The sequence below is a fragment of the Lepisma saccharinum genome, chromosome 3, assembly GCF_977018435.1.
Source record: "Lepisma saccharinum chromosome 3, izLepSacc3.1, whole genome shotgun sequence".
Classification (NCBI taxonomy): Eukaryota; Metazoa; Arthropoda; class Insecta; order Zygentoma; family Lepismatidae; genus Lepisma; species Lepisma saccharinum.
In genome coordinates this window covers 68,906,102-68,920,625 of record NC_139231.1, presented here as the reverse complement: position 1 = coordinate 68,920,625, position 14,524 = coordinate 68,906,102, and the positions used below count along the sequence as shown (strand labels likewise).

The following is a 14,524-nucleotide window of genomic DNA, read 5'->3' as shown; positions in this document are numbered from 1 at the left end:
CAATGTCCACATAGTGTGGTCACACTCTGTCCTGTTTCAAAACTCTGTAAGCAAGAATGAAAAACCTGTTCACTTAACAAATCCAGGAAGCCCTCACCATTTAAGGTTCCATTGTTGAATAATGACCAACCATTCCAGTTCTCCATACACTATACCACATCATTAGCTTACCAGCAACAACCATTCGGCTGGGCAAATCACAGGTAATGCATATTATTTTTATTAACTTCACCGTGAACATAAAAATTAGCCTCGTCACTGAAGAATTTTTCATTCCAAAGGAAGTGTCATGTAATTGTTTGAGATACTTTTCCCAATATTCTTCACTATTCAACTATTTGATGAATGTCGCTGATTAAAATCATATGCAATGGTGCAAATAATTCTTTCTCTCCCAAGATGTCAGCGTGATCTCAATGAGTTCCTAACACGTTAGGAGCATTCCAATGCTTTGTTTTTAACACCTCGAAAAGGAGAAAATGGTTACAAGCATGCAGTAATAACTTTTCGCTGGTTAAATATATGTTGGATAAACCTTCGTCACTTCATTTCTCGTGAAATTCTAGCCTGATTTGATATATCACATCACCCCCTTTCCTTTGAAATTTTTGTGTTGAATTCAATATGGTGGTCAACAATATGCCGGACCTGCGCTTGACGCACACGGCTATGGATCTCCCTGTGCCTAACCTATTTCTTTCATGACTAATTATACCCAGGATAACTCCTTTACATTTTGTAGGGGGTGTTAAGGGACATTTGACTCGTCACAGTTCATATAATGGGGCTTTTATCAGTCACATAGTTACACATATTATTTTGTATCTTCTGATCCCATTGCAGTCCCAGAATGATTTTTTGATATGTTTTAGAGTATGGTATGAGGGACCAAATATATTTTTTTCGCGATTTTTGGTGATGACATGTTTTGAGATATTCAAAGTCAAAGGTCAAGGTTACGTGTCAAAATTATATTTTTATCCAAAGGTAGGCTCGTTATATATCACTGGAAAGCTTGTTCAATTACCTGTACAATAAGCTTTATTTGGGCTTCCTAGGCGAAATAGGGGCGGAGTTACAGCAGCTTTAGTATAGCTAAGCAGGCTCAAAAAGGGCAATTTGTTTAACCTTGAATAATTTAACAATTACAAGATGCACGAAACTAAAAATTTTCATAGTTACTAAGTTCCATTCATAGTTTCAACTACCCAAATTTCATGAAAATCGGAGATGGTCAGGTTGAAAATTGCACATATCTGTGTTGATTTGGCATGGAAAGACTCATAAGTAACATATTTGCCTTGTAGTCAAGGGGTTTTGGTTTTCGATGCCCGGTGGAGGCACATTGCGCAGTTTTGATCCCATTAGGTTCAGTCTCAGTTAACCAATTTGAGCATAAAGATGACTTTAAACAGCCTTCAACTTATCACTGACGTAGTGACTTTAGTTTTATAACTGTGCTAATTTGTTTTTACTAAGGAGTTCATCTACAAGGTAATTGAAACCCATATTAAGATAAGTGTGAAAATAGCCTCATTGTTGATGCACCCATTTTAATGAATAAAAAATGCACATTGTATAGTCGACGTGCTAGCTACGTTAACAACCGGCTGGCTTTGAAGTCCACGGAGCGTGCCTACCAATTCCAACAATCACATTCAACGCAAAGTGTTGCCACACATCTACTCTCCACGTCTAATCTACGCCACCTTGTCCCTCCACACACAAGAACCTTCTACGGTCTCCACATTGAAGTTGCAAAGTACGGCAACAGCATATCCGCAGTCATGTGACTGAGACTCCACATGGAGTAGACGGCCAGAATGACAGCTGCGCCCATTGGCTGAATGTTGAGTGTGATTGGACGGAAACAACTCGCCCGCTATTTATCCCCACCCGTGTTTGTCGCAGCGGATTTCTTTAGTCTTCGAAGTAAATGTGTGGATTATAATACTAAGCATTTTCAGACTTAAAGTAATGCCAAATGCATTGTAGTTAGAGAGTTGAAACATATCTTCAAAGATTATAAATTGAGGCACATTTTAAATTTTGTATTTATTGCGTGAAGACCGTGGTAACACCAACGATAGGAAAATAACTTTTGAACCTAGATTGTTGCCATTCTGTGCCAGTACTCTACCACCAAGTTACCAAGTCAACTTCCAGATCTCTTTGTAAGCTTTTATGTCCACGCTAGATTGCTGCAGCGAGGGCTTTTTGCTCGAGCATCTAATAGTTTGCCCTGACTACGCTAGAAAGCGTACTAAATTCACAGCTTCTTTGCTTGAGCTAATAAAGCTTGAACAAGCAAAACCATCAGTAGACCCTCAAATATGGATCGTGAAATTGCAACTTATGTGAACTTGGTCATCATCCCCATGTTAAAATGAAGTTTAATCTATCTTACCAATACATAGCGATATATGAAAATGAAATAGATGATTATGGGCTTAAACTACCAGGGTGGAGTTTTACATATATATTTGTATGATTATTGTCACATTGAAATGATATTTGATTCTATGCACTCGAGCATAGCATCTCAAACAAGCATGAGTGAGCGAAAGTGGTTCCTTTCAGTACTCTAGTTCATGTAGACTGCAACTAATCTTTTAATCCTGTTCTATTGCAGCAACTAACATGTGTGATCACCCAAGATCGTGATACTGAAATGGAGGAAGGCGAACCTCAGGGAAAGCTGGTTGTGGGAGGAGAAAGCCACCACCTGGCAGTGGAACTGGCAGATTGGAAGGCTCGGTTGAGGAAACAGAGGCAGGAACTGTAAGCAAGCTTTCGTTCACTTGTCTGAATTTTGTTCTACAGTAGCATGTACTGGCAATTGGCCATTATCCATTGTGTGTTATCTAACACTGTGTTTATAGAGAACACCTATTCCCTTATCTTCAAGTGCACAGATTTCTTTTTGCTGGTGGTAGGGTTTGAACCTACGACATACAACTTCTCCTTGATGCCCCCTGGCCCTAGCTCAAACCCAAATAAGCCATGCCAGGAATTTAAGCAAATATGGTTCTCTCTGCTCAGAAAATAGAAATTGTAACTTAAATGTAGCGAAAGTGGTACACAATTTCATGAGGTACCCTGGAGGTAGTTGGTTAGCACACCAGATTTGGATATGCAATGTTTAGAGGCATGCAAATTTCGTTTTCTGACGAAAACACGAAGTATGAAATATCATGCTGTAATGTTCATTTTTCATGTTTCTGAAAGGTGTGAGGTACATTTTCCTACCCTGTTTTGTCACGAAATAATGCAAAATGAACTGCAAAATGCGAAATATACTCTTAAACACGAAATTTACCATTTATATACCAACGCGACACTTTCTGAAGTTGGAAGTATCCTGTGAATTATGCAAATCATGGGAAAGTGATTAATTCTGCTGTAAATATTTGAGAAGAAAAAATGGACCGCTTTACACAGGAATAAACTTAATACTCTAGTAACTACATAAATGTGCTATTAGAAGGGGTAAGTTTATTTTGTGTAATAAGTGCAGTTTTTAAATCAAATTTAGAATTATATTCACAATTTTAAAACCAAAATGTCATTTTATATAGCACTTTTGATGTGATCATTCACCACTATAACACCGAAATTTTATTTTATTTACCGCTTTTGAACCCGAAATCGACTCTGTTTTTGTACCGAAATTTTGCTTTTTTATTTACCAAAAATATGTGCCTCTAGCAATGTTACAATAAGTAACGTAAAAAGCAACTGATATGCCCAATTGTCATTTCATGCAAGCTTTTGTTCCTTTGTTAGTATATTTTTCCTCATAAGAATAACAAGAAGAAGTCTGTAGTTACAGTGAGTTTGCACAAATATTGAAATTTTAAGCTACAAATTTTATCCAGTTTTATTCTTTTATTTTCAGTGAAGAAAAGTCTGAGGCCCTGGCTGAAAGTAAAGAGGAATTGGAACACAACAAGTCTCTTGTTAGCAAATTGCGTCAAGAGGTGAGTCCATACAAAAAGAGCACTAGAGCAATTAAAATGACACGAATTAAAAATATACCTTTCTTTTGTCATGAGAAACTTTATTACTCAATGTTTCAACACGGTTTCACATATCTTTGTAAGTATATATAATATGGTTTTAATTAGTGATGCTATGAATGTGGCTACATAAACAATCTGCAAACATTTAAGCATTTCAAATATTTTCTGCTAGTTGCTGTATAAATGGTAGGCAACATCATTTTCTCATATGATCTTCAAATGCACAGCGCTAAGGGAGCCAATATAGTAGATGCAGAAAGTAACGGTAGGAACTGAATCACCAGTAGCAGTCAATATTTCTCCTGAGTTTTGGCATCTTTCAGGATCTTAATTATCCTGTAAAATATGTAAAATTTGATTATTTTGATGTAATACTTTGAATAGTTTAAAGCAAATCTTCAGTAAATTGATGTGGTATAATTGTAACAGAATGGCATGAGACAGATTAATTGGTACTTTTGTTTTTGTATAGATTCAAGACTTGATGCAGGATGCCCGATCAGCTAAGGCTTACAGAGATGAGCTTGATGCCGTTCGAGAAAGGGCAGAACGTGTTGAGAAGCTGGAGGCCGAGGTGCAGAGGTACCGTGATAAGCTGAGTGACATTGAATTCTACAAAACCCGAATTGAAGAACTGAGGGAGGACAACAGGTATGTACGATATATATTTATGCCAGAGAGAGGGACAAAAAATTCAGATTGTAATTCTGTACTAATGGGCATTCTGGAAAAGTGGGAACTAAAATATGAGGGGCATTCATTATTCATTGGTATCCATCTGGATTGCTGGGTCTTTAATGATGAATACTGACAAAATGTGCCAGTGATTGTTCAGCATATTCTTTACTGATGTTAACGCACCATCGTCATCCTGTGGTAAATTTTGTGTGGTAGAAAACCAGTCTTTAGAGATGTGTCACATCTAGCCTAGGAATTTAGGGCAAATTTTGTTCCTGTAAGATGAAGTGAAAAATAGTTTTAGATGTTCATGATTGATACAGAATTAAACCTATTGGGAGAATTTTCTAGTACCTTAAAATGCCCTAAAATGTTGGTTTGCATCTATTTTGGCATTTGTTAGGCTAAAATTCATTACATTGATACTTTGACATTTTTACAGCCTCTTGTTCTCTAAGTAGGTAGAATTTGTAGAACAATCTGTAGCATTACGAGTGTGATGTGTTCCCTTTTCCCCCCGTACACAATATAGTAGTTATCATTGATACCTTCCCCTTTTGTATGTTTGCCTGGATTAATTTGGTAATTACATGTAGGAACATCAGACTTTAAATGGCCTTTGTGAGTGTGCAATACCATAGTAAAGTCTTCAATTTTTTTTTATTCAACAGTTGTTGTTGGACTTTCCAAATATTACCTACGATGGAACAATTATTTTCATGAATTGTGTAAGTGTATAATTATAAATGACATCAAATCCCAACATATACTCTGTTTCATTCTCTGAATTTTTGGACCAATCTCTGTCTTCAGGGACAGAATGAGCAAAGAATGAGTCATGGAAGGGTTAAAGCATGGTTAAAATAGTTCAAAGAGATTTAAATGTATAAAAACTTGATATCCTAATCTTGACACTAGAGCAGAGGAAAGGTACAGATGATTACTTAAGTGATGGCATCAGGATATTCTTTGTGTTCATAATTTGTATTGTCATTAAAATGAACATTATGGAATGCCAGTCTCTTATGAAAATGTATGTTTTCAGGGTTCTGATGGAGACAAAGGATATGCTAGAAGAACAGCTACAGAGAGCAAGAAAAAGGAGTGAACATATTCTAGAATTGGAAGGGGAAATCATAAAATACAAGCAACAAATTAATGATTTGGTTCTGGTAAGTCTTTAAAGTTATTACCACTTTACTACTATTTTAAACTAGACTGAAAGACAGGCTAATCATAAATCCCATAAAGGGATGGAACAGCTTAATTTGAAGGCTTTCTGTAGGGGCCAGTAGAATCATAGATGTGATTCAGTTTGTCCATAAAATTGCCAATTATTGTATGTCTAGAAATTCACTTTAGACAGCTTATTTTTTAAATACAAAATCCATTGCAGCCATCTGGTTTAACCCTTACAATACAGCTTGGCACATATGCTGTATCAACAGGCACTTCCACCAAATATGGCATGATACAGCAGTCCCATTCATAAAAACTGTCACATGAAATTTGGCTAAGTCCAACATCTCTCAAAAATTGTGTTGTTAGTGTGCAACAAGGAAAAATAGCAAAAAATTAGATCTGCCAATCAGAGTGATGTTCACTTCAGAGAAGGACAGGCATTACTCAATCTTCACAGGTAGATCAACCAATGAACGGTAACCATAGTTGATGTAACATCTCTATTGATTACTTATTCTTTCACTAAGAATAGTCAGCAGAGTGCATGGAAAAAAAGTTTATATCATTGCTTGATTTGTACCACAGTGTTTTCCAAATCATTATTAATACTATCACTTACGGTAACCAAGTTAAAGTCTCTTACACTTAGCCCAACTGCACACCAGATGTGATGCGACATGATCTGATGAGTCATTCTTGTTGCAAACTATCTCAGGGAAGGTTTTACCATGGTCGCGTATGGGAGGCTGCACACCGGACAAAACATTTCACTTGAGTCACCCTCCAACAGGTTGCGATGATTTGCGACAAAATAACCAAGACCCGTGGAATTCAGTCTCGCGTGGAGCAGCTTGCAACAAAACAATCTGTGCGTGTGCCAATCCATTCACTTAAGGCACAGACCAGAAATGGAGACAACTTGAAGCCAGCAATTAAATGTAGTCATTGAATCTTGCATTAAATGGTTAATATCGTATTTTCTAAACAATTATTTGCTATAAATATATTCAATTCACAGTGTGTAAATTTAAATATCTATTCTACACACACATTGATACATTTGTTCTGCTGTAAACTGTTATACTCATAATGCATCATGACCCCCTTCCCAGGTTAGTAACCCATCCGCTTACCTAGTCGTCGAATCGACGGCCTGACTGGACGTTCGCTTCCCTTACCTAGTCGTCGAATCGACGGGTTCCCGATTTTCATCACGTAGTTCCTTTTTCATTCAATAGATGGCAGAGGTTGTATGATCTTTTAAATCTATGACGTGTATGTTTGTGCTGCTAAGTTTTTCATACCATTTCAAGCATGTTTTGTTCAGTAATTTCTCATGTAAACAAACCTTCATTTGTTACGTCTTGAAAACATGTTGCATAAGAATGTTGTAGATGATTCAGCGATTGAAAAGTTGCTTTTCGATAGCGATGAAGAGGAAAATGTGGATTTTGGAAGGGGAGATGAACACGGGGGTTCATTTTATGTTAGAGAAATTGAAGAATGTAGTGAAAGTGAGGAAGAGGTCGCTGTGGCAGGAAAAATATAAAAGGTTGAAGAATGGAAATGGAATGCAACGATGTGTGTGATCAAATTTATTAGGTGAGTTTCTAATTATCTTTCAAGTAAACTGCATATGTGCATACTTATTACTATACTTCCACTTCAATATATAACATTTTCACGTAAATTGCTTGGATAGTTTAAACAATATTTGACATCTTGTCTTGCTGTGCAATCTTCACAGGAGATAGCCAAATTTAAATGGTATTTCATGGCAAAGCCAAATTTAAATGGTATTTCATGGCAAAAAAAAATGGCATTTAAATGGTAAGCGGATGGGTTAAAGACGGACTTTGACCTAGTGCGTACATGGACAAATTCTTCTTTCAGATTTTAGGAAACACATTGACTCGTCTTGCTACATCATGTCATGTCACGTTGTAACTCATCCTTGTGCATTTCGTCATCTCGTGTCACATTGTGTTGTATTGTGTCATGCTGGATCTGGTGTGCGTCTGGCCTTATGAGAACAATTTTCACTGTGCAATATGATGGTTTCATGCATACTTAGAGGATAATATTGAGTTACGTCAAAACAAACAATTTTCAGTAATTAATATACAAATTAAATTTTTATTTGTCAAATTAATGATTATATGTAAGTCATCAATTTCAGCAAAAAGGGCAACAGCAAATGAACGAAAATAACAACAATTATAGTATTGAGGTCAACAGTTTATTTTAATATCACTGTATTCACACATAAGGTAATCTCGACTGTTACATTTAAGTTGGAATCTTTAACATTATGTGACCTGAATGGAAATGAAAGAATGGACACACGGATCTGTATTTTAGCACTGTACTCTGGAGAAAGCCTATCATAATGAAAGATTGTATTATACAGGATGTCCGGAATGGGGCTGACAGTTTTTAAAAGTGTGTTATTTTAAGTTTTTAAAAGTGTGTTATTTTAATATGGTAAGAAGTAGCTAGAAAAAAAAACACATTTTGAAGGCAAACTCAAAAAGGTTTATTGGAAGCAGTTACAGCTCAGTATAGCTCCCCATGAGCTCCGTTTGTTGCATGGAGAATGTCTAGCCTGTATTCAATCTCCCTTCACGTGTTCTGTCTCTCAAACAAAAATTGCGTCGGTGCAGGAAAAGCAGTAGGCAGCTGGGTATTCCAAGGCCCACTGTTCACGAAGTCGTGCACAAAAGGTTGCGTTGTATGCATCCTAGGTGCAGTTGTTGCACGAAATTAAGCCAGATGTCAATTAGAAAAGACATTCATTTTCCATTGACATTCTGCAAAAGATTTACGTTACCCCTCTAGACTTCTTACTTTGGGGGTACATGGGTGTATTCTGGCCAAAAGATAAATGACCTACAAGAACTGTAGGACAGTATTCGGAAAACTCTTGCCTCTGTAACCCCTCAGATGCTACAGAACACGTGGAGGGAGATTGAATACAGGCTAGACATTCTCCATGCAACAAACGGAGCTCATGGAGCTATACTGAGCTTTAACTGCTTGCAATAAAACTTTTTGAGTCTGCCTTCAAAATGTATGTTTTTGTTTTTAGCTACTCCTTACCATATTAAAATAACACACTTTTAAAAACTCAGTCCCATTCCGGACACCCTGTATTTTCATTATTTCCATCACAACATTCTAAAATTCATGTTAACTATAAATTAATATGTTATACAAAGTTAAATTATATGCAACTACTGCAACAATGTTGAGAATTAAGTATTAAAACTCTATTTCACAAGGAAATATAAAAAATTCACTTTTTCTTAGTATGATCCTAACTAAAACCCATAATCTACTTGGTAAGATTACACAATTATGTCATATACTAGAATTAACATCTTAACATAAAAAATGTATTCTGTTTTAAACCTAACATTTAAAATGTCATACTACACAATTATGTGGAGGCTTAAAAGTGAAGACACACATCCATGCCTCAGTTTATAAAACCCATATGCCAGAATTACTAAGGAAAGTAAATAGGGGAAGAAAATACTTATTTTATTATAGTAACATAGGCTAGCGCTAAGCTGATACCACTTTGAACCTATACCGAATCCACTGCAACACACTTACAGATCCCCACCAATTCCAATGCCGATACATGAAAATTGTATAATTTAAAGTAATTCAGAATATTTATAAATTTTAATATATAAATTTTCCAGTCCATTTTGTGATCTGTGCAAGACACCCAGACTCCAGAAAAGTATCAGCAGGTATTGACTAAATTGCAACCAGTAATTTCCAATGCCTATTGGCTTAGACCTAATGTTGGCAGAGGATCTAGACTATACTCTAGTTAACTTATTTTTGCATTGTTTTTCCAGGAAAGAGAAGCAAATCAGGAGAAACTCCAGGAATTGATGGAGGAGAACACCCAGCTACAGTTGCTGACGAAGTCTGCTCTGAGTGAGTCTTCCACTGCAGATGTTGATAGCGATGCCGTTGAAAGCATCAGTGGCAGCTGTAAGTATGACACAATATTACATGGAGTTCAACACATTATGTTGGGTTTCAAATGCTATTTTTAGGTTACAAAATATTGCCGTAAACTCAGGATGTATGTATCTCCCCCCCCACTTTCTTTTATTTTCCTCTCCCACCACATGTTTGGTGAAGTGTGTTGACTGTTCAACTCACTATCCTACAACAAAATATTCTAAGTTTCAGTCTTGACCTGGACATTGTTTTTTTAGCTTCTCCTTCATCAATTTTAATTCAGTCAATGCTGTGGTTAACCTAAAGTAGTAGATACATGACAGAATAATCTGAGTAGAACTCAGTATCATTTCATCTTTCTTATGTCAATTTATCCTGCTTTTTCAGTACCGTGTCAAAAAATGTTTCTTTTATTAATGTATTACCTATTTTAGTAAACCTGGTTACAGTGTTTCCTTGGTGGAGTGGTCAGTGTAACTTGCAATGAAGCCAGAGGCCTCAGGTTTGAATTTGAATTTTTTTCAATGCATTTTGTGTGTCACCATGATTAATTTCATCACTTTGTCATTCATTCTCATTATTGCGATTAATACAAGAGTTAAAGAAACAACATCTGTATTTTAAAATGTTATTATTATTATTGGTTCAGTAGCATATTAGTTTTCAGTATCACTTAAGTTTATAATGTCCTTGTATCGATACCTGCAAGAAATTATTCTTCCATCCCTAATGTGGAGAAAATAAACATATTGTGTTACATATGTATAATATGTATGATATACATCATATATGATGATATAATGGCATGTATTCAGTATCTAGAATATGTCTAGAAAAGATCACTTTTTTAAATGGATTATTTATAGAATACCAAGTAGGTTTTTAGGTCCAGCTGATGAAAAGTAAAGTCCATGATCATTTTTTTAATGTGTATTAATCCAATAGTAGTGTCCTGCACCATGGCCGTGCAGTCTAAGGCATCATGCTTTGGGCTCTGGCTACGGGACGAGCAGATTTGAGACTCCTGGGGAAGGCCTAACAACTTTCCACACTTTTCTGCCTTTGTATGGGTCCGAATGAGTAGCGTAACCTGGTCATGGAAACCTTCAACAACTGGGGGTTCATCAGGCTAGCCACACGTCATATCCTAAATAATATATGTAATAATACCATATCCTAAATAACTTAAGTTCTTTCTGTGAATTTATTTTGTGACTTTTGTTTTCAAGTGTCATGCTCAATTACGAACTTGATAATATGTTCATATTTTGGGAAATTAGAGATGCGGTAATAAATAAATACAAAGAGACTTAGTACTCATGAAATTAATAGTACAAACCGAAAACAGCTTCGTGAAAACCGTGAGTACTAAGTTTCACTGTAATTCATAATATAAAATTGGGATATTTTTAAAATAAATTTGCTCTCATTCTTCCAGGTGGCGATAACAGCCTATCAGAACAATTAACAAGTAATGCGCAAGCCAGGGCATTGAGGCTGGAATTGGAGAATCGCCGACTTCTCTCAACCATAGATAACCTCAAAGAATCATCATTCCATGAGAACAGCAGCAAGATACTGGAACTGGAGAAAGAGAAGAAGAAACTGTCTTTGAAGGTAGGTTGATTATTTTTTGGTAAACAGCATAACAAGACAGAATTTGGTATTAAGGCCGAACTGATAGCACCTTGAATAGATACTGGTACCATGCAGATTCCTACCAATACTAATATATAGACATGTGACATTTAAAAAGTTGTGAATTTTGTTGGTATTGCTGGCACGTACTCCATTTTAGCACAATATTTCTACTGTTTCGGACTTCAGCAGGTTAACAGGTTAAATAAGAAGAATACCCATGGTTGACCCCAACGTCAGCCTTAGCTCCCTTGTCATCTTATCCAGTGAAGACTATGGAAACAGTTAAAGTATTGTGTGAAGGGCATCAGCAAGAGTTTTACATAATTGCTAGAGGCATGCATATTTCGTTTTTGACGAAAACACAAAATGTGAAATAACACATTGTAATGTTAAATTTTCATGTTTCTGAAAGGTGTGAGGTGAATTTTCCCATCCTGTTTTGTCACGAAATAATGCGAAATGAGCTGCAAAATGCAAAATAGACCCTTAAACATAAAATTTAGAGTTTATTTACAGACGCGACTCTTTCTGAAGTCAGAATTGTCCTGAAAGTTATGCAATTCATGGAAAATTTGTTAATTCTGCTGTAAATATTTGAGAAACAAAGATGGATTCATTTATACAGGAATAAACTTAATATTCTGGTAACGACATAAATGTGCTATTAGAAGGGGTATGTTTATTTTGTGTAGTAAGTGCAGGTTGCAAATCAAATTTGGGATTATATTGACATTTTAAAAACCAAAATGTAATTTTATATACTGCTTTTTCACCACTATAACACCAAAATTTTATTTTATTTACCGCTTTTGAACCCGAAATAGACTGTTTTTGTACCGAAATGTTGCTTTTTTATTTACCAAAAATATGTTCCTCTAATAATTGCACATTTATTTCAGTCTTTCGAAATGCACTCCAATGTTGGAAAACAGTAACAGTTGGGCTGAAAAGTTTGTAGGCTAACATAGTAAAAAATATTTTTTTGACAAAATTCGATTTTATTATTCAATATAGTTGCCTTTGAGGGCGATACAACGATTATAGTGGTCATACAATTTTTCGATGCCATTTTTATAGTACGATTTCTCTTTAGCCTCAAAATAGGCCTCAGTTTCGGCGATTACCTCTTCATCAGTGCTAAATTTATTTCCAGCGAGCATTCTTTTAAGGTCTGCAAACAGGAAAAAGTCACTGGGGGCCAGATCTGGAGAATATGGTGGATGGGGAAGCAATTCATAGTCTTAATTCATATAATTTTGCCATCGTTTTCATTGATTTGTGACACGGTGCATTGTCTTGATGAAACAGCACTTTTTTCTTCTTCAAATGGGGCCGTTTTTTCGTGATTTCATCCTTTAAACGCTCCAACAACGCTATGTAATAATCTCAGCTATCTCGATCAACTTCACTTTACGATCATTTAAAATTATTTTGTGGACTTTTTTGATGTTTTCGTCGGTAACAGCCTCTTTGGGGCGTCCACTGCATGCATCGTCTTCGATGCTCATTTTGCCTCGTTTAAATTTAGCAAACCACTTCTCAATGGTTGATTTTCCTGGTGCAGAGTCCGAATAATGTTTATCAAGCCAAGCCTTGGCTTCAACAGTATTTTTTTTCGCCAAAAAGCAATGCTTTATTAACACACGAAATTCTTTTTTATCCATTTTTTCACAATAACAAAAGCTGCTTCACTCACAATGCTATATCTCACGAACTAATTATCCGGCAGCTGTGAAATTTATACACGTATCTTTTGAAGGTTAGTACTAAGTAAAAATCACATGGATTTAATTCTAGTAACGCCATCTATGAGTCAGCCTACGAACTTTTCGGCCCAACTGTTATCTGTTGCTTTCTAGAGAATATATTTCTCTGTATGTGGCAGCCACAAGATAATCTTTATGTTGATTACTCAGCTAAGTAAGTTTTATTAAAATTTAGGGATGGACAGATACAAAATTTTTACTTATAAAAATAAGATTATCAGTATAAAATTTACCAATCTGATATAAAATTGGGAAAAATAAACCAGGTGTTTAGACATTTCCTTCACAAAACCAGGACATATGAATGTGTGTTTATATTCATGAAAATAATTAGTGTATTTATAGATGCATTGGAGGTGTAAAATTATTAGTAATTGTATGTAATTTTGTGTAAAGGTTGACCAGCTCCAAGAGAACTGCCAGAGGCTGCTTCAGCAGAACATAGAACTGGAGGAGTCTTTTAAAGAAGCTCTTCACACCAACAAGAAGCTGCAGGATTCCTTACAAGTGCTGAAGACTAACAGTGAGAAACAGCATCAGGAATTACAGGTAGGTGCAGGGCTTTGTCTTCATGTGGAGCACTATTCAAAGCTCCCACATTGTTGTATACATCTCGTCCGTGGTTAATCTCTTCTCATGCATCTTGGTAGCTTCTCTTTCACGATACTCGCTACATGTTCATAGCACTTTATTCTTGTAGTTTTTCCACTTCCATTATTTTCCTCATGTTCTTGCTATCCTTGGTTCTCATTATTCATGTTACTTCTAAGAAACCTCATCTCTATTGCCAGCATTATTTTCTCATCTTTGTTTTACTAGCATTTGTTTGCAAAGTACACAAGGATGCAACTGTTGGCAAAGTACACAAGGATGCAAGTGCGATGCAGAAAGTATTAAAATTTTGAAATAACTCAAAACATATATTAATGCTTTGGTATACGAAATTGGGCTGAGTCAATATTGAAACTTAAAAATTGTAACTACAGTGAAAACCCGATTTTACATTTTCCCCTATTACAGTGGAACACCGATTTTTACCTTTCTGAATTTTACATTTTTCCACATTATACATTCAACCTTGATGGTCCCAACACAACAAATGTTAAAAAAATTCATCAGTTTGACATTTTCCTGCATTTTAGTTTTTTTCAGCTTCATCCCCTGAAAAATGTAAAAATCGAGGTTCCATTCTATACATTCAACCTTGATAGTCCCAAAATAGCAAAATGTTAAAAATATTTCCCCAATTTT

General features: G+C 35.8%; 1 protein-coding gene across 1 annotated transcript in view; it reads left to right on the top strand.

Annotated features, from left to right (window-relative positions):
* The window catches only part of Girdin (protein girdin), a 100,471-nt gene that overhangs the window by 25,167 nt on the left and 60,780 nt on the right, over positions 1-14,524 (top strand). Inside the window, exons 7-13 of the mRNA XM_083118714.1 lie at positions 2,633-2,781; positions 3,899-3,980; positions 4,495-4,673; positions 5,746-5,872; positions 9,755-9,893; positions 11,305-11,483; positions 13,670-13,822. Of these exons, the coding sequence (XP_082974840.1) occupies positions 2,633-2,781; positions 3,899-3,980; positions 4,495-4,673; positions 5,746-5,872; positions 9,755-9,893; positions 11,305-11,483; positions 13,670-13,822 (1,008 nt within the window). The remainder of the gene's footprint in view (positions 1-2,632; positions 2,782-3,898; positions 3,981-4,494; positions 4,674-5,745; positions 5,873-9,754; positions 9,894-11,304; positions 11,484-13,669; positions 13,823-14,524) is intronic.